The 27,778-nt window shown below is 30.8% G+C and overlaps 2 protein-coding genes and 4 non-coding genes across 7 annotated transcripts; 1 reads left to right on the top strand and 5 right to left on the bottom strand.

Annotated features, from left to right (window-relative positions):
* The first annotated feature begins 584 nt into the window (after positions 1-584).
* LOC108450435 (protein FAR1-RELATED SEQUENCE 8) lies at positions 585-3,775 on the top strand. The gene is made up of 2 exons (XM_017748059.2): positions 585-824; positions 1,509-3,775. The coding sequence occupies exons 1-2, from the start codon at positions 744-746 to the stop codon at positions 3,633-3,635; spliced, it is 2,208 nt and encodes a 735-aa protein (XP_017603548.1). The 5' UTR covers positions 585-743; the 3' UTR covers positions 3,636-3,775.
* A 13,652-nt stretch (positions 3,776-17,427) lies between these two features.
* Positions 17,428-20,830, bottom strand: LOC108449996 (uncharacterized). Of its 2 annotated transcripts, none has more exons than XM_017747406.2 (2): positions 20,096-20,830; positions 17,428-17,780 (listed from the first exon to the last, which is right to left on the bottom strand). In XM_017747406.2, exons 1-2 carry the CDS (start codon positions 20,695-20,697, stop codon positions 17,762-17,764), a joined length of 621 nt encoding a protein of 206 aa, XP_017602895.1. In that variant the 5' UTR covers positions 20,698-20,830; the 3' UTR covers positions 17,428-17,761. The 2 variants fall into 2 exon arrangements, with proteins under 2 accessions (XP_017602895.1, XP_017602896.1); XM_017747407.2 differs by lacking the exon at positions 17,428-17,780 and adding an exon at positions 18,042-18,346.
* Positions 20,831-23,876: 3,046 nt separating this feature from the next.
* On the bottom strand, positions 23,877-23,960 carry LOC128281337 (small nucleolar RNA snoR114). Its single transcript, XR_008271549.1, has one exon. It is a non-coding gene; the product is annotated as a small nucleolar RNA snoR114 (small nucleolar RNA).
* Positions 23,961-23,962: 2 nt separating this feature from the next.
* Positions 23,963-24,033, bottom strand: TRNAG-GCC (transfer RNA glycine (anticodon GCC)). Its single transcript has one exon. It is a non-coding gene; the product is annotated as a tRNA-Gly (tRNA).
* Positions 24,034-26,334: 2,301 nt separating this feature from the next.
* LOC128281338 (small nucleolar RNA snoR114) lies at positions 26,335-26,426 on the bottom strand. Its single transcript, XR_008271550.1, has one exon. It is a non-coding gene; the product is annotated as a small nucleolar RNA snoR114 (small nucleolar RNA).
* A 6-nt stretch (positions 26,427-26,432) lies between these two features.
* On the bottom strand, positions 26,433-26,503 carry TRNAG-GCC (transfer RNA glycine (anticodon GCC)). The gene has a single exon. It is a non-coding gene; the product is annotated as a tRNA-Gly (tRNA).
* Between the last annotated feature and the right edge of the window lie 1,275 nt (positions 26,504-27,778).

Genomic DNA, 27,778 nt, shown 5'->3' with positions numbered 1-27,778 from the left:
TTAATATAAATTATTTTTTAATGTGTTCTAAATTATATAATATATAAAAATAGCATAGCATAAAGTATTATAAATTTAAAATAAGTCTGGTGGGACTTTAAATGTTCAAGTTTGAGCCTAATTCTTATTTTAAGCAAGTCAAATATTTTTACCTAAAATCTCTCAAATTTCGAGTGAGCCTAAATGGATAGTCTGACGCATGAACAGATCTAGATTTAAATGATAAAGTTGGGTCTAGATTTAAATGATAAAGTTGAGTTAGTGAAAATATGATGTTTTAAATTCAATATTAAAATTTTTAGTGTATGTATTTTTTAGATTAATTAAAATATAAAAAATATAAATATTCTCAAAATAATAATTGTATAAAAAATAATCACTTTTAGTAATTTTATAACTGAATTGATTGTAACTTAGATCAGATTTTGGAGCGTGTATCATGTTGAAACCAGCGCGTGGAGTTATCATTCAACTCAGAATCTAACATATCGATAACAGAACCACGGAATCCTTAGCTCCACCAGAAAGGAAAGAAGACTCACTTTAAAATGTAAAATCAAATGGCTGAGTCCCTAAACTTTTCAATATTTCTACAAATAGCACCATTCTTTTTCAAATGCAACTAAGCAAAAGCAAATACAAGGAAAACAAAGGACCAAAGTGGGAATATAGTGATTGAGAACCTTAGGGTAAAACTAACCTCTCATACTTTGACGCAAGGCTCCCTCACCCTCACTCCAACCATGACCGGCGATCCGGCGTTTTCCACCGGCGATCACCATCACGCTTTGTCTCCTTCCCCGCCGCCCAACCTCCTCATCACGGTTCGTTTCCTCCATTTCCTTCACTCGATTTACTTCTTCGTCTTTCCCAGTTCCCATTTCCCCCCATTTCTAGGGTTTTGATCTTTAATTTCTTGGATGTTCTTAATAAACTTCTTTTTTTATTAGTTAATTAAGCTGAACCTTGATTTTCAATGAAGAAACTACGCTGTTCTTTAGATATGCTAAGAGTAGAGAACCTTGTTTTCTTTTTCTTTGCCATTACAGTTCCAGTTTTTACTTCTTGATTTTTAAAGCAATAAAATTCAAATTATTTGATGAAATTTTCTAAATTTCTGTGTTAGAATATATGAGTAAATGATTACAACTTTTAATTGTGAAACCATGCTAAGAAATGAATATGGATGAAGAGGATAGTTAAATGTACTAAATCTTTTATCTATATTTGGTATAATTAAGGTAGTTTCATGTCCTTTTTATGGTATAGTTTCATGTCCTTTTTATGGTATATAAAGACTAATATTTTCGGGGTTCGTGACTGTCTCTCCCAATAATGTCATGTTTTCTTAAATTTTTATAGTAACCATTCTTTAAAACAAAATGCGTGGGGAAGAGTTGGAATCTCAAAGATCACGTATTAGCATCGTTTATGCGTTACTTCTTCGGTTATTCTGTTTGTATTTTCTTTAAGTGTCAGTTATCCATTTGATGGGGTTTCCATTTCAGATGGAAGAGGGTTCTCAAAACAGTGAGCAATTATTTGAGGATGATGGAAATGAGCTTGAAATGGAAGGGAACGACATTGATATTGACAGCAATAGCCTTGACATAGAAGGAAATGGCCTCGACATTGAAAGCAATGGCCTTCAGGATGATTGTGACGGAATGCTTGAGATCGACGACAATCATGAAAGCAACGGGGATGATGCAACTGCAGTTTCCATTGAAAATGGCATATCCCAAGGAAAAAATTATCCACCGCCGGTTGTGGGGATGGAGTTTGAATCTTACGATGATGCTTATAATTACTATAACTGTTATGCCAAGGAACTAGGATTTGCAATTAGGGTCAAATCTTCGTGGACGAAGCGTAACAGCAAAGAGAAACGCGGAGCCGTGCTCTGTTGTAACTGCGAGGGCTTCAAAACAATCAAAGAAGCAAACAGTCGTAGGAAGGAAACAAGAACTGGCTGTCTCGCGATGATAAGGTTGAGGTTAGTAGAATCAAATAGATGGAGGGTTGATGAAGTCAAACTGGAACACAATCACCTATTTGACCATGAAAGAGCGCAAAATTGTAAGTCACACAAGAAGATGGACGCTGTGGCCAAAAGAAAGGTAGAGCCTACTGTGGATGTAGAAGTGCGGACTATCAAGTTGTACCGTACATCTACGGCCGATCCAGTGGGTTATGGAAACTTGAACTCACTTGAAGGAGAAATTAGTGAGACCGTTGATCGTTCTAAGCGCTTGAAGCTTAACAAAGGAGATTCCCAAATTATATATGATTTTTTTAGCCACATTCAGCTTACTAGTCCTAATTTCGTTTACCTGATAGATCTGAATGATGAAGGTTGTTTAAGGAATGTTTTTTGGATGGATTCTAGGTCTAGGGCTGCATATGGTTACTTTGGTGATGTGGTTGCAGTTGATACCACGTGCTTGTCAAACAAATACGAGATTCCTCTCGTGGCATTTGTTGGAGTAAATCATCATGGGCAGTCTATCTTGCTGGGCTGTGGTTTGCTTGCTGATGATACATTCGAATCATATGTTTGGCTATTTAGGGCATGGCTTACTTGTATGTCTGGTCGCTCTCCGCAAACCATAATCACAAACCACTGCAGGGCCATGCAAAGTGCAATATCTGAGGTGTTTCCCAGGGCTCACCATCGACTGCATTTGTCGCATGTCATGCAAAGCTTATTCGAGAATTTGGGAGAGTTGCAGGAATCTGGTGTCTTTCAAATGATATTAAATAGGACAGTCTATGAGACCGTGAAGGTGGACGAATTTGAAATGGGCTGGGATGATATGATTCGACAGTTCGGACTTGCAGATCATGCATGGCTTTGTACTCTGTACGAGGAAAGAGAGCGATGGGCTCCGGTTTACCAAAAAGATACCTTTTTTGCTGGAATGTGCACTTTTGAAAATGGTGAATGCAGAAGCTCGTTTTTTGACAGTTTTGTGCATAAGCAAACTTCTTTGAAAGAATTTTTTGGCAAGTACGAATTACTTGTGCAAGAAGAGCGTAAAATAGAAGCAATCAATGATCTTGAATCGAGAGATTCAAGTCCATTGTTGAAAACAAGATGCTTTTACGAATTACAGCTTTCGAAGTTGTATACGAATGAAATTTTCAGGAGGTTCCAAGATGAAGTTGTGATGATGCCTTGTTTTAGCATCACCCAAGTTCATGCCAACGGACCGGTTATAACCTACATGATTAAGGAACATGAGGCCGAAGGAGACCGGAGCAATATCAAGAACTTCGAAGTCATGCATGACAAAGCCGGAACAGAAATCCGTTGCATATGCAGCTGCTTTAACTTCAACGGGTACCTTTGCCGACACTGCTTGTGTGTCCTCCACTACAACGGCGTGGAGGAAATCCCTTTCCAGTATATCTTGTCTCGCTGGCGGAAAGATTTTAAGCGACTATACATACCCGAACTTGGATCCAATAACATCGACATTAGCAACCCAGTTCAGTGGTTCGACCATTTGCACAGACGGGCAATGCAAGTTGTCGAAGAAGGGATGATATCCCGAGATCATTCTACGGTTGCATGGCAAGCCTTTAAAGAATCTCTGAATAAAGTTCGACTTGTTGCAGATAAGCATGTATAGTTAAAACAAAGAACATGTAGATAAATTTCTCTGTAGCATTTATAATTATCTCTTGCGTCCATATTTGTAAACAGTCGAGTTTTTCCAGCATAGTTCTTGAAATTGGAATAAATGTCACATAGCTAATTTTAATGTCAAAATTTGTTTTTAGTCCTTGTATTATGGGTAATTGTGGGTTTTGTCCTTATATTTTAATTGTTATTTTTAGTTTCTATTTTTTTTTGAATTTTGAAATATTGACCAACCAATAATCCTTAAATTTGTTAATTTGAATTATTTTATTTCCAAAGTCATATGCGATAAATATATTATTACGTGCAATTGTCATAAGGTTAGAACTTTAATTTAATGAATCGCGTGGTTTTAGGCAAAAAATTAGTTTCAAATCTGCCTATCAACTTAACTATCAAAAGTAATAATTCACAATAGAAATTCTCTAAGGCACCGAACTTAGCAGAAGCAAACTCAGATAAAAAAACAATGAAAGAATCGAATAAGCCACAAGAAAACATGCATACAAGGTGTTTAAGTAAATGTTGCATACAAGGTGTTTAAGTAAATGTTTTCAAAAGTATTTGATTACTCAATAATGATATGATTACAAATGAGGGGAATGTATCTATTTAAAGTTGAGCTCTCCAGATTTAACAGTAATGTTTAAATTACATTAATAACTGAGATCTACAAATTGAGATTCTTAAGGGATTTTCTAAGATTTTCTAATATTACAAAATCTTCCAAGATTAGAAAATATTCACCTTGATAAAATATAAGCTACTTTCTATATTCACCAAGCTAAGTAGATGGGTTGCTCCATACATTCTACAAGTCGGGCAATTTAAGTAGGTCAGTCAAATGAGCCTTATTTAATCAGTTGATCTCCATGGGACATTCTGTGTGCATTCGTCATGGGCTTTGATTCGTGGCCCGTGACATTCATCCCCAACCATTCTCGTGACACCCTCGTCGCATCCTCGAAATGTCACTGGTCCAACTTGTCCATGAACTCCCACGATGCCTCAACTAATTCCCAACTATTCTCTATGTTGGGTAATTTTACTCCTTGAAACATGTGTCTCAGCTTATGTTTCTATCTTCATCTAACTCAAATTGCCTCTCTCTTTTGTACATTTCGATCGAAAGAGGTCACTACTTTTACTTGCCTCCATTGTGACTTGCCTAGATCGGGATCTCCTTGATCCACACAAAAAGACTTTGACACACCCACATTAAACATTGGGTTAACTTTGAGTATTGTTACTAAGTCTAATTTGTAAGCCCCTCAACTTACCCTTTTCAAAACTCTGAAAGGGTATTTATGTCTTTGTCAAGTCCACAGTTAATCATAATGAAAAACACTAGAAAGTGTTTGAGATGTACCTCGCTCGCAACATTTACTTGAAATACCCAGTTTGCATCACCATTTTCCTACAAAGTTTGATGTACAACCCACCACTCTCATAAGTGGTAGCCTCACTAATAACTCAACAGGCTTCACATCGGTTTGTTGCACCTCTAGCATTTTCAAGGGGGTCTTCATAGCACTCTAATCTACCAAGTCAATGTTCTTACCACAATGAACATCCTCAACTAGCTAGATTACCGAAAATACATTGGTTCCACCTTTCTCATCATGACTTACCAGCACAAAGCATTATCGTTGACAAGTATCCAAGATACATATGAATTCGGCAAAAGGAACCAACAAAGCATTAATCTTGTCAAGGAAATTTAAGCCAAGAACAAACTTGTAATCATCTAAGTGAATTACCTCAATATTTTCCTTGCCTTTCCAATACCCAATCTGTAGCTTAGCTCCTTATGTTACTCCCATAGTTGTGACCTCTTTGAAATTAACAATCTTGATCTTTTTAGTCAATTTGTTAACTAAGACACCAAGTTTATTCGCGACTTTTTTCGATATAAAAAATCAGATGTCCTTGTATCAACAAGAGCACTCCTCATTCGGCCTACGATGTTAATGTCCACAAATATAAACCCTTTTTACTTGTGATCCCTCTTCACTTTAGCAAAATTGAGTATCATTAAACCAAGTTTTAATAATTTATCCTCCTTAGGCTCCACTTCCTCTTATTTGTTGATCGCAATGAACTTGAATCTTCTGTGGGCAATCTCGTACCCTATTCGAACCACAATATACAAAACACTTCACTAGCTTCTCCGATTTATCGTTGGGCTTCAACTTCCCATTACGTGGTTTTTCATAACCATTACTCTTGCCATTACCATCATTATCATTTTTATCTCGTTCTTTCCAATGGCCACCCCCACCATTACTCGTCTCTTTAGGCTTGGAAGACTCAAACTTGTCTTTCTTCAGATCAAGCTCAACAAAGAACTCCGCCTCAATCGTGGCTTTGGTAAGTTCTTTGACCGCTAGTCGACGCAACTCTTGCTTCTCCGAAGGATTTAACCCATCCTTGAACCAGTAGAATGCCTCTTTCTCACTCAAATCAAAGATTTTGAGTAACAACTTAGTGAACTCTCGAATTGTGCCTTGCTGTGTAAGTCGACACAACTTAGCCCAAACTTCTTCCTCAGCATACTTAGGGTCAAATTGCCTTCTTAAATTCATTCTGTAACTCCACCAAATCTCAATAGTGATATCACCTCTTACCTCTCATCTACGGACCTATGAAGCCATCATAAAATAGTGATATCGGTAAAATAAATTGGAGCAATGTTTACCTTAGTGGCATCATTTTCAATGTCTATCACACGAAAGTAGTATGATATCCCGAATTAGGGCCTAATAGGAATAGTGGTTTCGGGACCACAAATTCGAGATAGAAATAATTATTTTATGATTATTTTGAGCTCTATGATATGATTGCATGATTGTGTGAAAATTTCGTGAAGAAATTCTATGCATAAAGAGCTTAATTTGAAATTAGGGACTAAATTGAATAAGTTACAAAACTTGCATTCTAGAAGTTTCTAGTAAGAAATTGCTTTCAAATATTAATTAGGAGGTCTTAAATAGAAATTTGACCAATTTATAAGTTTATGGACAAAAATTAGACATGGATGGAATTTTTGAAAGTTTAGTAAGGAAGGGCATTTTGGTCATTTGAATATTAAATGAAATAAAATGGGAAAAATAACACAAAAATGATCATCTTCTCTATAAGTTGCTGCCAAATTTTTCTCTCCACCATAGCTAGGGTTTCAACACTTTTAAGCCTTGATTGTAAGTGATTTCTATGCACGTTTTTAATGTTCTTTACATTTTTGAAATCCTCGTAGCTCGGTTTAACTATTTCTACCAATATTTTGAGCTAGGGTTTATATTTAAAATTTTACCCATGGATGATATGTATGAATTTTGATGTTTTATGGTAGAATATGAAGTTTGAGATTGTTTTAAACAACTTTTGCTAAGTGATTTTTCGTAAAAACGAGAAAAATGACATAATCGGTAAAAAGACCTAATATTCATAAGTACATGTTGGAATGTGAATTTGATGTTGCTATATAAGGGAAAAATGATTAGCACGTCATAAAACATAAGAAAATAGGATGAGGTTTAATTACGAGCCTTGGGGCAAAAGTGTAAATATGTGAAAGTTTAGGGGCAAAATGGTAATTTTACCAAAGTTAGTATTAAGGGCTATTTTGATGAATGTGTGTATTAAATAAATTAATTTGGTATTATAGATCAAGAGAAAAGAGATTCGAGTCGAGATCGGGGGAAAAATAAAGTTTACTAGGAATAGGCTCGACTATTCTCATTTCGTATCGAGGTAAGTTCATATGTAAATATTGTAATATAACCGTTATTTTAAATGATTCAATGCTATTTGTACGATATTATGATTGTTATCATGTAATTCTATGCTTTGTGGTCATTGTTGGACAACATGCAAAAATTTTATGAATTATGTGAAAAATGTGAAAGACTACCGAAGTATCGTCATTGGTATTCTAAGGAGAATGGTAAAGGAGTACGAACGAGGAAAATCCCGTTGAACCTTAGGAACAGATTAGGATATTTGGGCATCCGAACTCGTTGAGTTGAGTCCGAGTTCACTTATGGATGCGAACGTCCGAACTCGTTGAGTTGAGTCCGAGTTCGTGAGATGTAACTAGGCATCCGAGCTCGTTGAGTTGAGTCCGAGTTCACTTATGGATGCGAACTCCCGAGCTCGTTGAGTTAAGTCCAAGTTCGCTTATGGGCGGGTTACATGGTAGCTTGGCTACATATGTGGCACTTATGTGCAAACTTTCCATGTATCCGAGTTATATTCCGATGTGTTCAACGGGTAAAATTCTAGTGAAATGGAAGAATACTCAAAATGCAAGTGACGTATTGGTAAGTGATATGGAATGGGCACTTTGGACAGGTATGTACTTAACCCTCGGGTTGAGACTTGATACGACAACAGTAATGTAGTAAGACGATGAATAATGAATAGAAATGTGATATATGTTTTGGTGATATTATGCTAATGTTGGATGGTATAATTGCTTTGTTAAGTTATTTTTTATTTACATGTGAACTTACTAAGCATTTATGCTTACTCCCTCCCTTCCATTCCTTACAGTTTTGACAAGCCAGTTTAGAGATCAGGACGGTTGGAGGCACGCTCACACTATCAACAGACCATCTCGGTATGGTGGCTTGCATATTTTGGGAATATGGCATGTATAGCATTATAATCCTTTTGTGTATATAATTTTATGATATAGCTCATGGATGGCATGGAAATTTTTAAGAATGATTAGCTATTGGAGTGGCTAATTGAGATTATATTTGATAACACGTATGCTTTATGTGCTAACTAATCTATGGAAATCCATAAAATGGTGAAATTGGCTATAAAACAGAATCACACAGCAGCAGTGATGTGAGTTTGAAAAATCACTAAAAATAGTAAAGATAGAATTAGATGATGAATAAAATATTGAATTGAAGCTTAATGAATCTATTTTCATGTGGAATAAACAAAATAGGTAAAAGAGTTGTATTTTGTGAAATATTTATGTTTTGGTGAAACAGGTTCAGAGTAATTTCTAAATCCTCTGTTCTAAATTTAAAAATTCACCATAAAGTGTACAAAAACAATTAGAGTTTTACCTTGCATGTATGAAATCATTATTGAGTCTAGTTTTATGAGAAACAAATAGCATAGTCATTGAAACTCTGGACAGGGATATATCTAATCCATAACACACAGGGGTCAAAGTAGCCGAACCCTGAAACAGGGGAGACTTTAACTAATAAACTGTACTAATTGGCCCAACCAAAAATTCTAAAAAAAATTTTGTAAGTATATATATGAGTCTATTTTCAGGGAAAATTTACGAAATTGGATTTCGAGTTTTGTAACTCGAGATATGGATTTTTTTAGCGACTGTGATGCAGTTAGCCAGCTTGTCTGGAAATTCTAAAATAAATTGTTTGAGCTGTTTAATTAATAAATTAAGTTCGTTAACACCTCGTGGTCGACTCCGGCGATGGTCTCGGGTACGGGGGCGTTACAAGTAGTGTTCTATTCCCCATAAGAAATTGTTCACATTTCTCGCAAACCTTGTCCCCTTAAACCCTTTCGGTTTGGGAACATCCATTTTATGTTGCTTAGGAATTGTATCCAGCATCCCTTTACCCAAATCAGCTTTGCAAATAACGAGCTCCTCCTTGAACTTCTCAATATGTTCTTTCAAAGTCAACAGTATAACCTCTAGAGCATCATCCTTTATTGTCAGCTTATCCATAGTAGAATTGAACACCCACTGCATTACTTCCACATTGGGATCGAGAGCCCCCATCATAAATTACTTGAGCTACTCTTTTATTGAGTCCAACTCTTCGGCGTGTCCCTTAACTACCTCGATTGTTTTCCCTCGTATCACCCACGAATTTCTCAAGATTGGTCACCTGACCTTCCAAAGTCGACAGCATATCATTCAATTTGCTAGCTTTCATGTCCCCTCCCCCCTTATGGGTCTCCCTAGGCTCAATCTGATCATCTACTCCTTTTTTCATTTCAACTAATGACTTACTAAACGTTGACTCTAATACCAACTATCACAGGGCTAGAACTTTAGTTTGGCGAACCACGTGACCTTAGACAAAAACTTAACTTTAAATCCACCTAAATCAACCTAGCTCTCAAAAGTGAGAATTCACAATGAAAATTCTCTAAGGCAACAAGCTTATCGGAAGCAAACTTAAAGGTAAAAAAGTAACAAAAGAACTGAATAAGCCATAAAAAAGTAATGCACACAAGGTATTTGAGTAAATGCTCTTACAAGTATTTGGTTACTCAATAATGGGATGATTACAAATGAGAAGGAAAACCTCTATTTATAGTTAAGCTCTCCTAGATCCAACAATACAATTTAAATTACATCGACGACTGAGATTAAAGGCAATATACAAATTGAGATTCTTAAAGGATTTTCCAAGATCCTCTAAGATTAAAAAAATTCACCTTGGTAAAATATTCATCAGGTTAACTAGATGGGTTTCTCCACATATTTTACGTATTGGGCCAGTTTAAGTGAATCAAATGAACCCTATTTAATCAGTTGACCTCCATAGGGCGTTCTGTGTGCATTCATCATGGGCTTTAATCTGTAGCCCGTGACACAATGCTATACTAGCTTGCTATTTTTACATAACACTCACAGAAAAATTACAAGGACAAATAAAAAATGATCAAATTGAAAATCAAGAACTAAATGTTTAAATCCAAAACTTATGCATGATATAAGTCTAATAGTAAAATTTAGAGATAATATAATTTTTGGCCCATTAACTTAGCAACTATGTCCACTTTGGTTCCTGTCCTTTTTTTGTCCACTTGAACTTGGTAACTAGACCCATTTTAGTCCTTAAGCTTGGATTATATCAAGATTTGATGATTTAACCAATGTTATTAGAACGAGACTGGATCAGATAGATTGAAAACTTATTGATATAATGATTCGAACAAAGGGGTTGAACCAGCTGAATCATACACTGCTTGAAATTGGTAAAAATCGAAAACTAGGACAAAAATCAACAATTGAATAGGTTGAATGGGTTTAATAATTTTTTTAATTTTTAAAATTTTTTATTATTATGAATTTTTAATTAATTAATTAATTATTGTTAATCTAACGGACGAACCGATCTAATTGGTTGAATCGAAAACTGTTAATTTATCTTGTTCAACCACCTATTCATTTATTACAACACTAAGAGCTCCTTTAGATTACTTTTTATCTCTAATGCGTTGGGAATATTAGGAGAAAAATATGTGATTGAAATGCACGTCATTTTGGAGATGTTTGGAACATCACCAATGAGTTGTTATAAACGCACTGACCACCAAATTTTATACTAGAGGTTACAGCTCCGGTAAGAAAAAAGCAGTTCAATCAAATGGTTATTTACATTTTAAATCCTTTATTTTATTTTTGTTTTCATAAAACTTTTAATTTAATTTTTCAAAAAATTGAGTTTATGTATTAATTAAGAAATGAATATATAATAAATTATTTTTTACATAATAAATAATATAAATTTATTTTCTTATAACTTCTAGAAAAATTCTTTCTAATAATTAAACATATTTTTATCATAAAATCAGCATTAAATAATAAAAATAAATATTACATGAATAATATTAAAATTCATTAGTAAAATAATTATTTAATATATAATTTTAATAAATTTTAATTATTTATTAATTGTATAAATATAAAACAAAATAAATTTTTATTATATGCATAGATTTTAATTTAAATAATTATCATTTTATCTAATAAATAGTTTAAATTGATTATATAATTTAATTAAAGGGTTAAATATAAAATTGGTACCTAAACTTGTCCATTTCTTTCAGATTAGTACTTATGATTTTTTTATCCTAGATTGGTACTCGAACTTTTTTTCCTCCACTATATTGGTACTTGACACTAACGCCGTTATTTTTTTGCTGACATGGCAGCACTGGCCAATTGCGTATTGCCACGTGGTGTCCTATTATACTTTTTTTTTGTTTTTCTTTTTATTTTCTTTTTTATTTTTCCTCCTCTTCCTTTTTTTTTCATTCTTTTTTTGCGTCTGCGTCTGCTTCTACATTTCTTCATTTTTCTTCTTTCTTTCTTCTGTCAACCCCCCCAATTTTTTCAATGTTCATACATCTTTCTTTTTGTTTTCTTGCTTTTCTTTTTTGTTTTCCCACCTCTATCTTTTTCATCTTTCTTCTTCACTCTTCTGAATCTCCCAATTTAAGGGCCAATTGCAGCGAAGAAAGTTCTCTATGATGATTGTGAAATCAAATCTTGCATTAATTTTTTTTGTTTTGTAAGTAAACCCCAGATGGGTCTTGAAATTTTTGCTTAGTACAGCCCGTAAACACCAAGTTAGCTACTATAATATGGAGCAATAGCAACAAAAGGGAAGGACCCAAAAAGATTGTGATTGAAACCAAACAATCCCTCCTTTCATCTTAAAAAAAAAATCAAAAATCAATATAAAAGATTAAGTTAAAAGTTCCATTTTGTTTTTCAAAATTTCATTTTATTTTTTGTTTTACCAATCCATTTTCATGAACAATGGAGAATAACATTCAATTCAAATCCCAAATCCTTCACTATAGCATCAATATTTTTCCAATTCTTTCATTATAGTACTAATATTTTTTTAAACCCATTTCTCGAATCCACCATTTATCTTTCCATTTTCATGGTTTCTCCTTTGCTTTCACCCAAAACCTAGATCCAAAAACCAATTCTTTGCACAAGAAGAAGTAAAAGAAGAAATAGGTCTGACAAATCGACTAAGCTCGCACTCGAGTTTATCTCAATTTTGGCTTTGAATTAGGGGTGAGAAAAATCCGATTTGATCGAAGAACTAGATAAAAAATTCAAATTTTTAATTAAATAGTTTGAGTTATTTGAGTTAATCAAGTTATTTAGATAAACTCGAATAAAAAAATTTAAGTTTTTTGGTTTAACTCAAATATGAATTACACAATTCGAGTTATTTGAAAATCCGAATAAAAAAGGCAAAACTACAACATTTTGATAAATGTTCACCTTTTCTAAAATTAAAAGTCAAAATCATTAAGTTAAAAGACAAAACTACGTCGTTTTGATAAATGTATACTTATTAAGTTAAAAGGCAAAACCATTATATTGTTTATGTAGTTAAATAATCTTGTAATTCGTCTACTAGTTAATAGTCGGCCCATGTAAACGCAACATTGGGTATAAATAATAGGATTCGTTAACTTGACTCGAAACTTTTTGACTCTATTCGATTCAATTTGAAAAAAATTCAAATTGAGTTCGGTCACTAAAATAGGATTCGTCTACTTAATTAACTCGAAAATTTTTTACTCAATTCAACTTGATTTGATCAAATACTCACCCCTACTTCGAATCTCAAGATTTAGTTGCAGCAAATGAAAGAGGGCTTCAGTTTTTGAATGGAGTAAGATTTAAAAAATGGAAAAAGTCAATAATGAAAAGAAGAAACATGAAGAAAATTTTAGGGTCTTGTATTCTTTGCTTCTTGTTGTGGTAGGGTTTTTGTAGGATTGGGATTAATGGGAAATGAAGCAATGAAATGAGTTTTTGATAGAAGAAAGAAAGAAGAAAATAAAGAAATGTAGACACAGATGCAGAAAAAAAAAGAGAAAAGAAACCAAAAAGGGAAGAGGGGGGAAAATAAAAAGAAAAAAAGGAAGTATAATAGGACGCCACGTGGTAGCACGTGATTGGCCAGTGATGCCACGTCAGTAAAAAATTAATAGTGTTAGTGTCAAGTACCAATATAGTGGATGGAAAAAAAGTTTGGGTACCAATCTAGGACCAAAAAACCATAAGTACCAATATGAGAGAAATGGATAAGTTCAGTACTAATTTTATATTTAACCCTTTATTAAAATATTTATAATAAAATATCTGAAGATACATTTTAATATTTTATTAAATGAATTTATAAATTCACATATCATTAATAATTTCGTAAAAGTAAAATAATTTAAAAACTTCAATTATATATCATTCCTAATCTAATGTTATTAATAGTTATTTTCTATTATCACATCACCTCTACAACTGCGTTTGAATTTAAACATACACCCCACCGCTGTTTTTGACCTCATTGCTACAGTATTTAATCTCATCGCTATAATAATTAATCTCACAACCACCGCTGTTTTTAACCTCACTGGAGTTAAACACACCACCCATTCAAACTAAATCTAAATGTGACACTATGATATTATCACATCACTTGAAAATTTATAAAAGTGATAACATGGCACAATCTCAGAGTGTCACATAATTAAATTTTTATATTTTACAAGTTCAGGGATCAAAATAAGCTCAGTTGTCAAGTTCAAGTACTAAAGTAACCCTAAAAAAGGTATAAGTAACAAAGTAAATCTAATTACTAAATTTAAGAGTGAAATTTTATATTATTATTAAATTTTAATTGTTATTATTCGGTCAAAATTAAAATTTGAAAAGAATATGAATTAAAATATGACATAAAGTTAATTATCAAATTATTAAAACATTAATGGTACATTAACCTTATTTATAATATAATGAAAACCGATGGAAAACCCAAAAAATTTCCAAATCGCACCAAAAAAACATTAAATAACCTGAGTTTTACACTTTTCTTTAATGTATATATGTGGGTTTTGTCCAACGTAATACTTATATCTAATAAAAGTTACACATTTTGTGTAAATGTTTTAGTATTAATTCAATTTTAGAGTTGATTTGGTATAAATTTATAATTAACTAACAATATTCGTAATTAGTGTTCATCAAATCAACCTTAAAATCAGAATTAAATCACATCAATAAGATTGTATTTGACAAATTAAACACAAAATTAAACAAATTCACAATTAACACTAAAATTATTATATTAACAAAATAATGAAATATTCAAACCTAATAATATTAACAATTAACTTTCATCAAATCAACTATAGAACTTGAATTAAACACTAAAAAGTTAACACTGTGACCTTTGGATACTAAAATATATAACCTTTATCAAATACAATTACCAAATTGAACTAAAAAATAATATAGGTACCACATTAGAAAATGGTATCAAACTCGTATACCAAATGATATATTAAGCAAATTGGTTTATTTGATTTTGCTCCATAGGTCAATCTAGTTTATTAGGTTTACATGGATAATTCAATTTATTCAGTTTTTGGTATAAAAAAATCAAACCGAGTCAACGCATACCCCAAACTTTTTCAATCAAAGCATAATCAGTCGAATATATGCTTTCCAAAATCAGTGATACTATCTCCATCAAATTCCCACATTCCAAGGACTTAGTATCTTCTAAATAACAACACATTAACATGTTCAAATATTTTCTTTATTAAATTGTCAAACAAAATAAGGCAAGTGATCAAACTATCTCAGTGGTAATCCGCAGTTGGCACTGCCGAGTGCCACTAAGCAACAATCAACTCATCTTGCCTCACCTAACCGTATCATATATGTATTAAAAGGATCTGGCCACATAAAGAAATAAACACTCATATTCATATTACAATTTTTGGATATGTAACATTCTTTATTTCAAGCTCTTATTTACAATTTGGAATTTAGTTCCCCTTACTTTTAGTTTCAAAAATCTAGTCCCTATACTTTTTGAATTTAAAGATTCAAGTTTAGTTGTTATTACTATTAAAATTCTTCTATTAAATTATTTGACGTGACTTTTTGAAATTAAAAAATATACATATTCACTTGGTAGTCATGTAACAATAAAAGTAATGTTGAAAATATTAATTAAGATTTTTTTCTTAAAACCCTCATTTGAACTTATCATGATAAAATAATTTCTTCTATTAAAATAGTATTATTAAGAAAAATTAACATCAGCATTTTGATTGAAATGGTTAACAATATTAACAATTTAGATCGACTAATTACATTATAAAAGTAAAGGGACCAAAATATGTCAAAACTTAAAATATATAGATTAAAACTTAAATTTTAACATAATTTAGGATCAAAACTAAAATTTAACAATCGTTTTATAATGTAAAAAGAAAAAAAAGCAACACAAACCTAATAAAAATAGAAACCGCTCATTAGTCTCCAAAATTCTCAAGATAACCATGCAATATTTTAATTGAAATTAAAATTTTATTTTAATTATATTAAATAATTATCAATTAGAATATTATTTTATATTTTTAATATTTTATGAAAATAAATTTGAAATTAGATTAAGATAAATTAGAAAAATATGAGATAAATTGAGATTAAAAAATATAATGTGATAGAATTAAAACAGACACAACGATTAATTTGTGGATCAATTCCTTTATAATCAATGGCAGTATAGGGTTTGGGAATGAAACTGCAGAGGAGAGTAGGAAATGATCCCTTTTTTTGTCATTAAAAGTTTCTTTTACTTGGTTTTCAATTTTACTCATTAATATTTTTTTTACAAATTATTTTCTTCAAAATCATATTTTTGTTATCATTTCAATTATATAAAAGTCACTTCAGTAGTTATACGTTAAAATTACACCATATGTCACCATTTCATTTGTTCTAACTATTACATTTTGAGTCAAAATATATAATAAAAGTAAATTTTACGGATGATTACTGGCCAAAAAAAAATACTTTAATAGTCAATTCGGGAATTAAAGAATGATTTAGGAACCATTTTTATGATACCCCACGTTGGATTTAAATGCGTGACATCACATTATATTACCGGAGTAACTTAGGCTATCTCAATTCATTTCATCAAATAATTTAGCATTCAATCATAATAATTCCCATACATTTAGAACTATAACATAAACATGATTAAACAATGTTAAGTGATCTCATTTAAAGTGTTTCAAGGTTAAACAGAAACAACAATACATAGCTCCTATGTTATAAATCCTTAACTTCAATGTTTGGATGTCTCGAGACAAAAGGATTCTTGTCTCAAAACCTGTAACGAGGCAAAATTATTTTAAGTTCAATATTTAGTAGTCTCGAGACAAAGTATTGATTGTTTCAAGACACATTAATGCACATCTTAGACTTGTCAATGGAAAGCTACCCACTCAAACCCAAAGGCCTACCTAAAATTTGGATAAACCCAAAAAATTAACTTGGACAAAAGAATTAAACCTATTTAAAATATAAGTCAAACTTGAGCTTGAACAATAAAGGCCCAAGCCCAACTAATTTTTTAAGTTTATAATAATTTATTTTTACATATTATGTAATTTATAACACATAAAAATTAAATCTATAATAATATATAATGCTACTATAATGTAAATATTAAAAAATTTAAGATGACCATATGTAAAATTATTAAATATTAATATAAATATAAATATAAATATATATTTTTTAAATCTTAAAAAACAATATGGATGAATTTAAAATAAACTTGAGTTAGCCATCTACAAATATAAGTGTATTTGGCCAAAATTTTAGACTTATATTCTAGGTTGAGCCGGACTTGAGCAAGCATATACTGTATTAATATCATGTTTAATCTCGACCCAACCCATGAACACCTCTAGTTCGTCTCGAGACATGTTCAAGACCATTGCTCAAAAATACTTAAAATGGTTAATTTGTTCTTAGTGTCTGGAGACCAAATGATAAAATGTCAAAAGTGCAATATAAGCATGCAAAATAATGTCTTAACGCTACTTAATTCACACCAAAACTTCACCAAACCAATGCACACCTATTTGACAAGTAAAACTACATTCAAAAACCTTAAAATCATGACATTCATTGCATCATACTTAATCTATTTGAATCAACGAACAACTTTTGCAAAATTAGTCATTAAACATACGATATGTACTACTAAAATCATCCAAAACACCCAAGACATGTTCAAAACGTCATTAAGACTCCACAATACTTCTTAATGACCTAGATACATGTTGTATATAACCTATCAAGACCATACGATATGTAATACTAAAATCATCCAAAACATCTAAGCCATGTTCAAAACGTCACTAAAACTCCACAATACTTCTTAATGACCTAGATACATGTTGTATATGACCTATCAAGGTAAGCACATTACAAAAGATTGAGAGTTCTGTGTCTTGGATGCTGTTAGGCTCATGATCACTTCAAGAACCTAAATTAAGCCTGCATACAGAAACAAACAAATTCGTACACCGAGTATTGTATACTCATTGATACTAACGTAATTTAAATTCAATCATAAAAACATTAAACTTATAAATATGCTACTAATACTTTTTTGCAAATCATTAAATCATATCTACCATCTAGCATTTTATCAACATCACGATATCATATTCCTATGCCAATCTCATTATCAGAATCATTTCGTATTCATTATCTGCATGACCAATTTCACATATCATTTTCAAATTTAAGATGACATTTGATTACCAGAATCAAAATAACATTGCATTATCAAAATCAGAATTACATGTCATTATTTACTTTTAGCCCCTATTAACTAGATGTAAACATAAGTACAAGTACATGGATTAATCCTCTAACACTCAATAAGCACCGAAGTGTTGATCAAAGCATAAATGCACCGATCCACCTAACACTCCACAGAATGAATCCCACCAAGATGCCAGAATGGATCACACCGAAGTGTCAGAATGAATTGCATTAAAGTGCCCAAATGCTCCCACCAACAACATATACGAATCTTATGGAATGCCAACTATACCCTAATCATGTTTAGCATCATTTAATAGCGCGATTTAATAATCTCATAATACCATTACACGTAATAATCACAGTTTCAACTTGTTTTATCAAATTATACAAATATCAATTTCTCAATATCACTTTCTATTATTATTATACAAGAACATAACATTTCACATGCTCCTCATCATAATACAATTGCAAAATCATATCACAGTGCTATTTGCATATAAACACCCGATGAAATTACCAAATGAATCAAAATTCAACAAGACGTAATCAAACATATCCGAATTATCATTTATCACTAACAATTCAATCTCAACATCATAATTCACGTTCAATCTTTACATCTATCTCAAACATTTTTTTTAATCTAATGACACTCATTAATGCATGGGAAATTTAATGGCAATGAATGGTTTAGATCACTTTACTCCACTAACACAAAATAATTCTTGATTTAATTACTACATAAGGCCATGTCAATTTCTCTCTTGAGTCTCTCTACATTTATGCCATCAATTTCACAACCCCAACAATTTAGCCACTGTACTATTTTATTTCTAAATTAATTACTAATATTTCTATTTTCTAATTTCCGTACTTCATAACTATTTGATTAAAATTTTTAGACAACCCGATATAATAAATTCAATCCTTAAACCAACTTTTCCAACACCGACAGAAAATTGGATCATTACAATTTTACTAATAAAGTCTCTCTCTCTCTCTCTCTATACACACACAGAGGGACAAATCCAAAAAGTACTTTGAACAACCCCTTTAGGTTGCTCCTTAAAGAGTCTGCCTTTGATAATCATCATGTCATATATTACCTAAATTGCTTCGGGGGAATCAACATACATAGAATTGTAGGGATATAAAAGATAAACATCTTATTTGAAAATGATTTATAATTGAATCATAAAAAGATTTTAAGATTTATCAAATAAATTATTTTAATATATCTTTTGCCACATGCAAAAAAATTATCACGCGATAAGTTTTATAAAATAATAAAGTAAAGGAATATATCATAATCAATAAGACAAATGTAAACTCAAGTTCTCTTTCTAAAAACTTTTAAACCCTAGCTCTTGTTTGGCATAATGGGTCGCCAGGTCGATTGCCACCCATCTTTTCTTCTATGATTGCACAAATCAACATTTTCCTCTTTGGATGCTATGGGCCACCCCATCCTCAAGACTGACACTTAAAAGTGAGTGTTCTTCAAGTTTCGAACCCAAAACCTCTTACATCCTACTCATACGAGGTTTCTTTGCAACTCTAATACCATTTGATTTTTTTCCTCAAAAACACATTTGGTACCCTTAAAGTTTGGCTCTTTTTGCAATGCTACCATTCTCACACACAAATTGGTATTGTCCTCTTTGAATGCGCAACCATTAAGACTTTGTCACCCTTAAAAAGGGGCAACTACCACATGTTTCGAACTCAAGACCCTGTATTTAGTTTTCATCGCAACTCTGGTACCATTTGATAGCCTTAAATTTTGGGCACTTCTGGCAATTTCTATAAGCCTATCTGATAATTTCCTAGCTAGTTGCTTCAAGATTCCTAATTCTGGGTTATCATGCACACAATATTTCTAATGTTGACTTAAAAGCTTAAAAGAGGACTAAGTCCAGTCCAATATCACAGCATTTACCATAGGTTTATAGAAAAAATCATAAATGATTCCAAAATGATAGCTAGAACTAGATTTAGCCATACTGCATATATAGTGAAACTATTAAGTAAAGTACCTTCCAAGCTTCAAGCATGCTTGTTCAAGGACCGGCGGCTTCATCGACCCGCTCGCTTCGCGTAGATAACGCCTGAGGCTAACTATGGCATAACCTCGAGTATTGATTGCACTTAAACAGCGGACCGCATCCTCGTCCCCGGTGGCAGCAGCCTCCACTTGTAATCGACGGTTTTTGAGTTGATCAAAAACCAAATCGGACGCCTTGGATCTTTCCAGTTCTTGAATCCGGCCCCTCCAAATCCTATCCACCGCATCCAAGTACTTGGCGCCGCACGTGTCAGTATCTCCGGGCAAGTACTTGACGGTGCATTCCAATGCGACGGCGCAGTAGGCTTCCTTCATGGAATCGGGAATCGGGAGCCCTTGGTTTCTGTCAATGCACCCGATCTTCTCCAAAGCGTCGAGTATTTTCTCGGAAACGTCACCGGCGTTGACTTCGGTTCGCATGGTACGGAGGAGCACGGCTTTTTTCAACTGTGGCCTGGGCTTCAATGGCGGGAAAGCTTCAATAACTTTCTTTATATGCATATCGTCGGGTGAATACCTGACAAGGAATTCAATAATGCAACCGCAGATATATGGGTCTAGTTCTTGATCCATTGAGATTGAAATCGAAAACCCTAAATTTTCGACCGTGTTTGTTTTTCTTTTTGAAGAGAAAACGGGGAGTCCACACACTGAGTGATCCCTTGTTTTAGAGCCACTTTCTGATTTTCCAATTCATATATAATTTGAAATTTGAAAAACTATCCGCCCATATTTATATTTAAATTTTACTAAAATTATTTGTATCTTATTTTTAAAAATAATTTTTATATTTAATTTTGAAAATTAAAAAAAACAGATTAGTTTAATGAAAATAAAAAATTATTTCTAAAACTAAAATATGAGTAGAATTTATGTGCACTTTTTTTAATTATTAAATTTTTATTTATTTTTATTATACAAATGAAATATTTATTAACTATGCATTTCAATAAAAAGAATTGGCATATCAAAGTTGCGATCACGGACCAAGTCGTGACAATGCAAATGAAGACATTACGACATGGTGACGTATTCTTGACATAAATCAGGGTTTTTCTTCCAATTAAACTATGTTATCTTTTCTAGTTAAAGTCTGATTACTCTAGTGATATTTTAGATTTATTTTTTCATATTGTATCATCATTAGTTTACTCATTTAGTAAAAAGTCAAAACCTCTTTTATTTTATTTTTTATCCTCTTCAAGAGAAATTTTAAATAAATATTTGTGTATACAATCTTTTCTATTTTTCTATTTTATTGATTATATAAGTTGATCCCAGTAAAGAAGAATGCATTTATGACAATTTGATTGCAAATTATTTAAATTGATAAATTTTATGGTCTATACATTTCAAAATTTTCTATTATCTTATCCTCATGCCCATCATAAAATTCAATAAACTTTCAATATATATATATATATATATATATATTTTATATACATAAGATAATATATCCTATCCTGTCAAAAGTGCGGAAGAAATTTCTTTTAAAAGGTTTGTATTTTTTTCCTCTAAAATTTTAATACGATGGTATTGAAACCATTTCCACAGGTAATATCTGAAAATAATAATAATAATAATTTTTTATTTAGGTTCTGAGGTTTATATTCTATTTTTTATTTTCACTTTTTGTGTTTTTAGAGTGTAGTTTGCAATTTTGGCACGGTCTGGCACGTGGCTATGTGACAGCCCTTTGGCTCACGTGGTTGTGTACTCAGCCTGTGTGGAATGGCCCAACCTGTGTGACCCCTGAAACTTGTTCCGGTTTTTCAATTTTCGCTTATTTTGCTCTTAAATACTCTCCTAAGTATAGAAACATGAATTTAATGGATTAGTAGCATAAAATTCTCAATTAAACCTCGAATAATCACCCAAAAACGCATTAAGAACATGATTAAAACATGTTACTTGTAGTACTTATCATTTGGTCACTCATGATTAAATTGACAACGAAATAACGTGATATTTTTCAAATAGTATAATAACACATTTAATCTTCAACACTTACATATTCTTATTAATTTGACCCTAATTCTACCTAATTCAATAAATTTATCACTTTGCATTTACAAACTTTATAAATTTGATCATTAAACTCTTTAAAAAAAGGTTTGCAGAAAGAAAATGAAAAATCTAACTTACTTTTTTCAGGTTTCAAAGAACACCCGAAAATTAGATGACAATTAGATATCAAGAGTAGAAAAAAAAAAACCTGAAATAAACAATGAGAGAAGAATTTAAGGGAATTGCCGAGATTAAAAAAAAAACCCGACCTCTGTTTTGAGTCAAACTTGGGGTTTCTTTCTCTTTACTTTTAGCTTTGGATTTCCCTTTCTGTATTTGCTTTTATGTTTATGATGTTGTATGTTGGGTTAATTTGAACGAATTGTTTTCCTCAAGTGGGAAAGCTAATTATCAACAAAAAAAGTCTTTACTTTCTCCATTACACTGTCTAGAATAGAGCCTGATTGTGGTTTTGGAAAGACTATGTACTCAAAATGGAAACATTGAAGGCCTTCTTGCAGTTAGTGTTGTTTTAGCATTTGGATATTAAATTTACTACATTTACATATATCCCTTGCTTGAGAACATTTGATAATGAAGTTCGTAAAAAAGATTGGATGATTGGTATTTATATAGTAAAATCATCTTATTTTTATGTTGTTTTGCTTGTGATTTAATCAATCAAGTGAGAAAAGTTAGTCATGTTGGAAAATATGAACATCACATATATAATAAGGATAATTATACGTTATTATTTACTATCATAATAGGTTAGCCCAAATTAAAAGTGATCTAATTTGGTTAAAATTTTATTGGGCTTTAATTATTAAATAAACTATGGGTTAAATATGTGTAGATACTCTAGTAATTGAATTCTAATCAAAATTAATGATGGACTAATTAGAATTTGATTAGAACTAATATGTCAATGTTATAAATATTAGGGTTTCATGGATTCAGGTACGCTTCCGCATCTAGTTTTGTTCTTGATTTGTTCTTAATTTATTCTTGATGATTTGACATGATAGATCCTGGATTATTAAGTTTTATTTCTGATTTATTTTACAAATCTAACAAGTCATGAAAGATAAGTATGTTAATGGAAGAGATGATGATCGTGTTAGCCACCAAGTGAAAAGAAAAGATGGCTTATAACGACTCAAGTTGAGCTTCTTGAGAGGAGCTTTGAGGTTGAAAACAAACTTGAATTAGACAGCAAATTGCGACTAGCAAAAGATCTTGGCCTACAACCCTCTAATACCTCAAATTTAAAAACTCAAAACATTGGTTAGGATCAAGTTGATAGAATTCGCAAATATGAATGGTTAAATTAATTAAATTTTTAAGAATTAAGATTAAATCGATAGAATATGTAAATATTGATAACTAAATTTGTTATTATACCAGTTTAGAAAAAGGGCATGCCATTATTTTTTTTTATCAATTCAACGAGTGAACAAGACAAAAACAAATACAAACGTTAATAGCTAAATTGAAAATTTTTAAGACTGAATGACCAAAATAAAAAAAATTGAGTATAGTTGAATCAACAATTGAATAAATTACCCTGTAAACCACTACATTTATTGTAATAATATTTTGCTTTTTTTAGGTTTTCATAAATCTTTTTATACTAATAACGAGATCAATATCAACTGAACTAAATAGTTCTTCCGGACATTTTTTATATAGATAGTTATATAGATTTTGGTACGAGTTAAAAAAAAAAAAAAAAGGCGTTTAGGAAGCTCAGCAGCGCAGATCACATCTGAAATCAGACGACCATGATGACCCTAATCACCACGACAGCGCAATACTCATCACAGCTTCGTGCACCAGCCGGGAATCGAACCCGGGTCTGTACCGTGGCAGGGTACTATTCTACCACTAGACCACTGGTGCTTTATGTTCAAAATATAATAATTGTTCTTTTTTTTAAATAAAGTTATTTTAGCCCAATTAAAGCTCTAAGATAAAGCTATTTTTAAATAGTTTTAAGCCAATCTAAAATTTATTTTCAGAATGTGATGCAGTTTAAACCACACTGGTATCATGCATGTTGGTATCAAAGTGCATATTTCTGGATCAATACCCAATTACATATCAATTCAAACAATCATGACTTTAAATATTTGTACTTCACACATTTAGAATTTAGAATTCTTGCTTTTATTTTCAAGAATTTAATCATTTTACTTTTTGGACTTAAAAGTTCGCTTTCAATTCATAAATAACCATGCAACATTTTAATTAAAAATTTAATGATATTAACTATTTGAACTAACTAATAACATTATAAAAATATAAAGACCGCTAAAATTAACATATAAAGATTAAATTTCAAATTTAAGCATTTTAGAAAGGACTGAAATTGAAAATTAACCATTTTATAAAATGAGAAAAAGAAAAGAAGTTGGTGTGTGTGCGCCACGTGCCATCATATAGGTATATAGATTTTAAACATTTTCTAAGGACTAAACTGAAAGTATACCATTGTTTAAAATGTCAAAATCAAAAGGAGTTCCGTTTGCCTTTAGACAGGTGTCGACAAGAGGAATGGTTTGGAGACCTTAATAAATAATTGTATTAGGCATAAATGGCTTTAGATCAAATTGTGGTTATGGTTCTTCTACTATGTTTAACTTTAAGATTTGGTATTTCTATTTTAATATGATATAATTTGCTTCCTCTATATAATATTGAAATAGTTAATACCTTAATTATTATAGTATTTAGATTAACTAAAGCCATTATAAAATAGAGGATCAATTTAGGTCAAATTAAAATATAAAGACTCAATGTTAAATGTACACATAATAGAGAGTTTGAAACTATAATTTACAGTTATCTTTTAGTGATTGAAAAAGTAAAAAAGAGTTGTGTCATTAGTTACTCTAAATAATTAGCATCGTGATTTTGATAGTTGATGTGATTTTAACACACTTATTTCAGCTCATTATGCCAAAAAAAATTGTGCCGAATAATATTTTTTAAGTAAAAGTAAAATATATAATCAAAATAGATAAATATGTTAATTACTTGGACTAACTAATAATATTGTAAAAATAGAGAATCAATTTATGTTACATTTAAATATTTAATCTCAATCATGAACATAATAAAATAATCAAAACTAAAATTTTACTATTATAAGGCAAAAAAAAAAAGGTTGGATTTGAGGGTGTCATGGGAAAATACCAAACCTTTTATATATAGGTATATAAATTAAAGGATAAAGATTACATCATAAATTTGAAAATAATATAAGGAGTAAAACTAAAAATTTACCATTATGAATAATCTAAAATAAAAAGGTGATGTGTGTTACACTTTGCATTGGGTTGATTATTTATTTATGTCAAATTATAGAAAAATATTTGAAGGCTAAAATATGTTCTAAGTCTCTATACACTTCGTGCATTTGAAATTTAGTCTCTTACTTTTACTTCAAGGAATATAGTCAACTACTTTACTGATTTAAAATTTAGGTATAGTTGCTACCATCAATAAAATTATTCTATTAATTTTTCTAGGGTGATATTTTGAAATTTAAAAATCACTTGATAGTCATTTAATAAAAAAATTAACGTTGAAAGTATTGATTATGATTTTTTTCATTAAATACACTCATTTGAAATAATCATGATAAAAAATTAGAATACTTTTCTTAAGAAAATTAATATTGACATTTTCATTGAAATAATTAACAATGAACATGAATTGTTAAGCTAACTAATGATATTATAAAAGTAGATGAACTAAATTAGGCCAAAATTTAAAGTATATTGATTAAATATCAAGTTTTGTCATAGTCTAGATGCCAAAATTGAAATTTGACCATTGCTTATAATGTCAAAAAAAAGTGAAGCAAATTTGAAAGAAATGGGAAGCTACGTGCTAGTTTCTAAGATTATTATAGTATTCAAATTATATAAAACCACGTAATGTTTATTAACGATGTTAACTATTTGGATTAATTAACAGAATTATAAAAATATAGGGACTAAATTATGTTAAAAATAAAGTATATGGATTAAATCTCTAATTTAGGCATGTTAAAAGGACCAAAACTGAAATTTAATCATTTATAAAATGCACAGAAAAAAAAAAGGAAATGGAGCATTCTGGGTGGTCTACACGTGTCAACAGGAAGGTCATATATATATATAGACTGTATTTGTAGGGAAAATTAAAAAATTTAGGGAGCTCAGCAGCGCGGATCACACTTCACATCCGAAGATAAGAAGGTTGTGATAACCCAAATCATCACGTAAGAGTAATACTCATCACAGCTCCTTTAGTGCACCAGCCGGGAATCGAACCCGGGTCTGTACCGTGGCAGGGTACTATTCTACCACTAGACCACTGGTGCCTCTTATTCTAAGTGCAAAAATAAAAATTATATTTTACTAAATAAACAAGTTTAATCCAACCAAATTGATCAATTTCTATAAACTCAAACTTCAAAAAGTAAATTCAGTCAAACTTAGTCCACGAATCTTTGACTTAAACTCATCCCAATTACATTTAGAACACCCAACTTATAAATTTCGAGTTTTCACTGTGTCTTTGGCTTGCATAATAGTTAGTTTTCTTTAAACATATATTTCAAGTATCTAAATATATGAAATTAAAATAAAATACATAGTGAAAAATGATACACGACAATTTCTGGAGTATTTAACTTTATAAAAATATATGAAATATTTTTGTAATGTTTAGAGTTGAAATTGATATTATATTTAAAAGCAATTTCTTTTAAACATTTTACATACGATATTAAAAGATATAAATACTTTCATTATAATATTTGTTTAGATATAGATATTTTAATCATTTCTTAATTAAATAAGTATTTGGTTAACTCGTGAATTAATTCAATAATAAAATTTATTATAATAAAGATATCATGCATGTAACTATCTATATTATATTATAAACAAATAATTTGACTGAATTTGATGTGAGAAATTAAGGACACCAACTCAATTATTTAACATCTCACTCAAATAATAACATATAATAGTATATATGGAAGGTGTTAGTAATAGGATTCGTTAACTCGACTCGATTTGACTCAAATTACATTTCTTTTTAAAAGTTACCATTAGGTTATTTTATATAAACTTAAATAAGTGAAAAATCAATTCGAACCAAAGTGTTTAAATGATTAATAGATTATAAGTTAAAAATCATAATTAATCTAATCAAATTTTATTTTTAATTTAATTAAAAATTTTATGATGTAAAATTAAATATTTTTATATTTAACATAACAAGAATGACATACAAATTTTATATAAAAATATTTTTTAAAATATCTTATAAGAGTTAATGATGATTTCTTTATTTACTTTACAAATTTATTACTTTTTTTAGAAATACTTATGTAAAAGAGTTATAAACTTTATAAAATAATGTTCAAAAAGCAATAAAATAAAGTTTATTTTGTCAAAGAAAGTTAAAAACTCAAATTCAAAATTAGTATGAAAAATCAAGAATCAAACTGAAAAATAATAGATGAGTCAAAAATTCAACCGATTTGAATCAAACTAAACTCACCTCTAATCAAATACACACAAATATTCAAACTATACTAATATTTAAGATTCTTCGACTCTTCAATCGACTCTCAATTCATTGAAGA

Source organism: Gossypium arboreum, chromosome 9, assembly GCF_025698485.1.
Source record: "Gossypium arboreum isolate Shixiya-1 chromosome 9, ASM2569848v2, whole genome shotgun sequence".
In the NCBI taxonomy this organism is placed as follows: domain Eukaryota; kingdom Viridiplantae; phylum Streptophyta; class Magnoliopsida; order Malvales; family Malvaceae; genus Gossypium; species Gossypium arboreum.
The sequence above is the reverse complement of the archived record's forward strand: the minus strand, read 5'-3'. Positions and strand labels throughout refer to the sequence as shown.

Coding starts and splice junctions, on each gene's coding strand:
- LOC108450435 (XM_017748059.2), top strand. CDS start 744: ATGACCGGCGATCCGGCGTTTTCCACCGGCGATCACCATCACGCTTTG. Junction 825..1,508: donor CGCCCAACCTCCTCATCACG/GTTCGTTTCCTC, acceptor TTTCCATTTCAG/ATGGAAGAGGGTTCTCAAAA.
- LOC108449996 (XM_017747406.2), bottom strand. CDS start 20,697: ATGGATCAAGAACTAGACCCATATATCTGCGGTTGCATTATTGAATTC.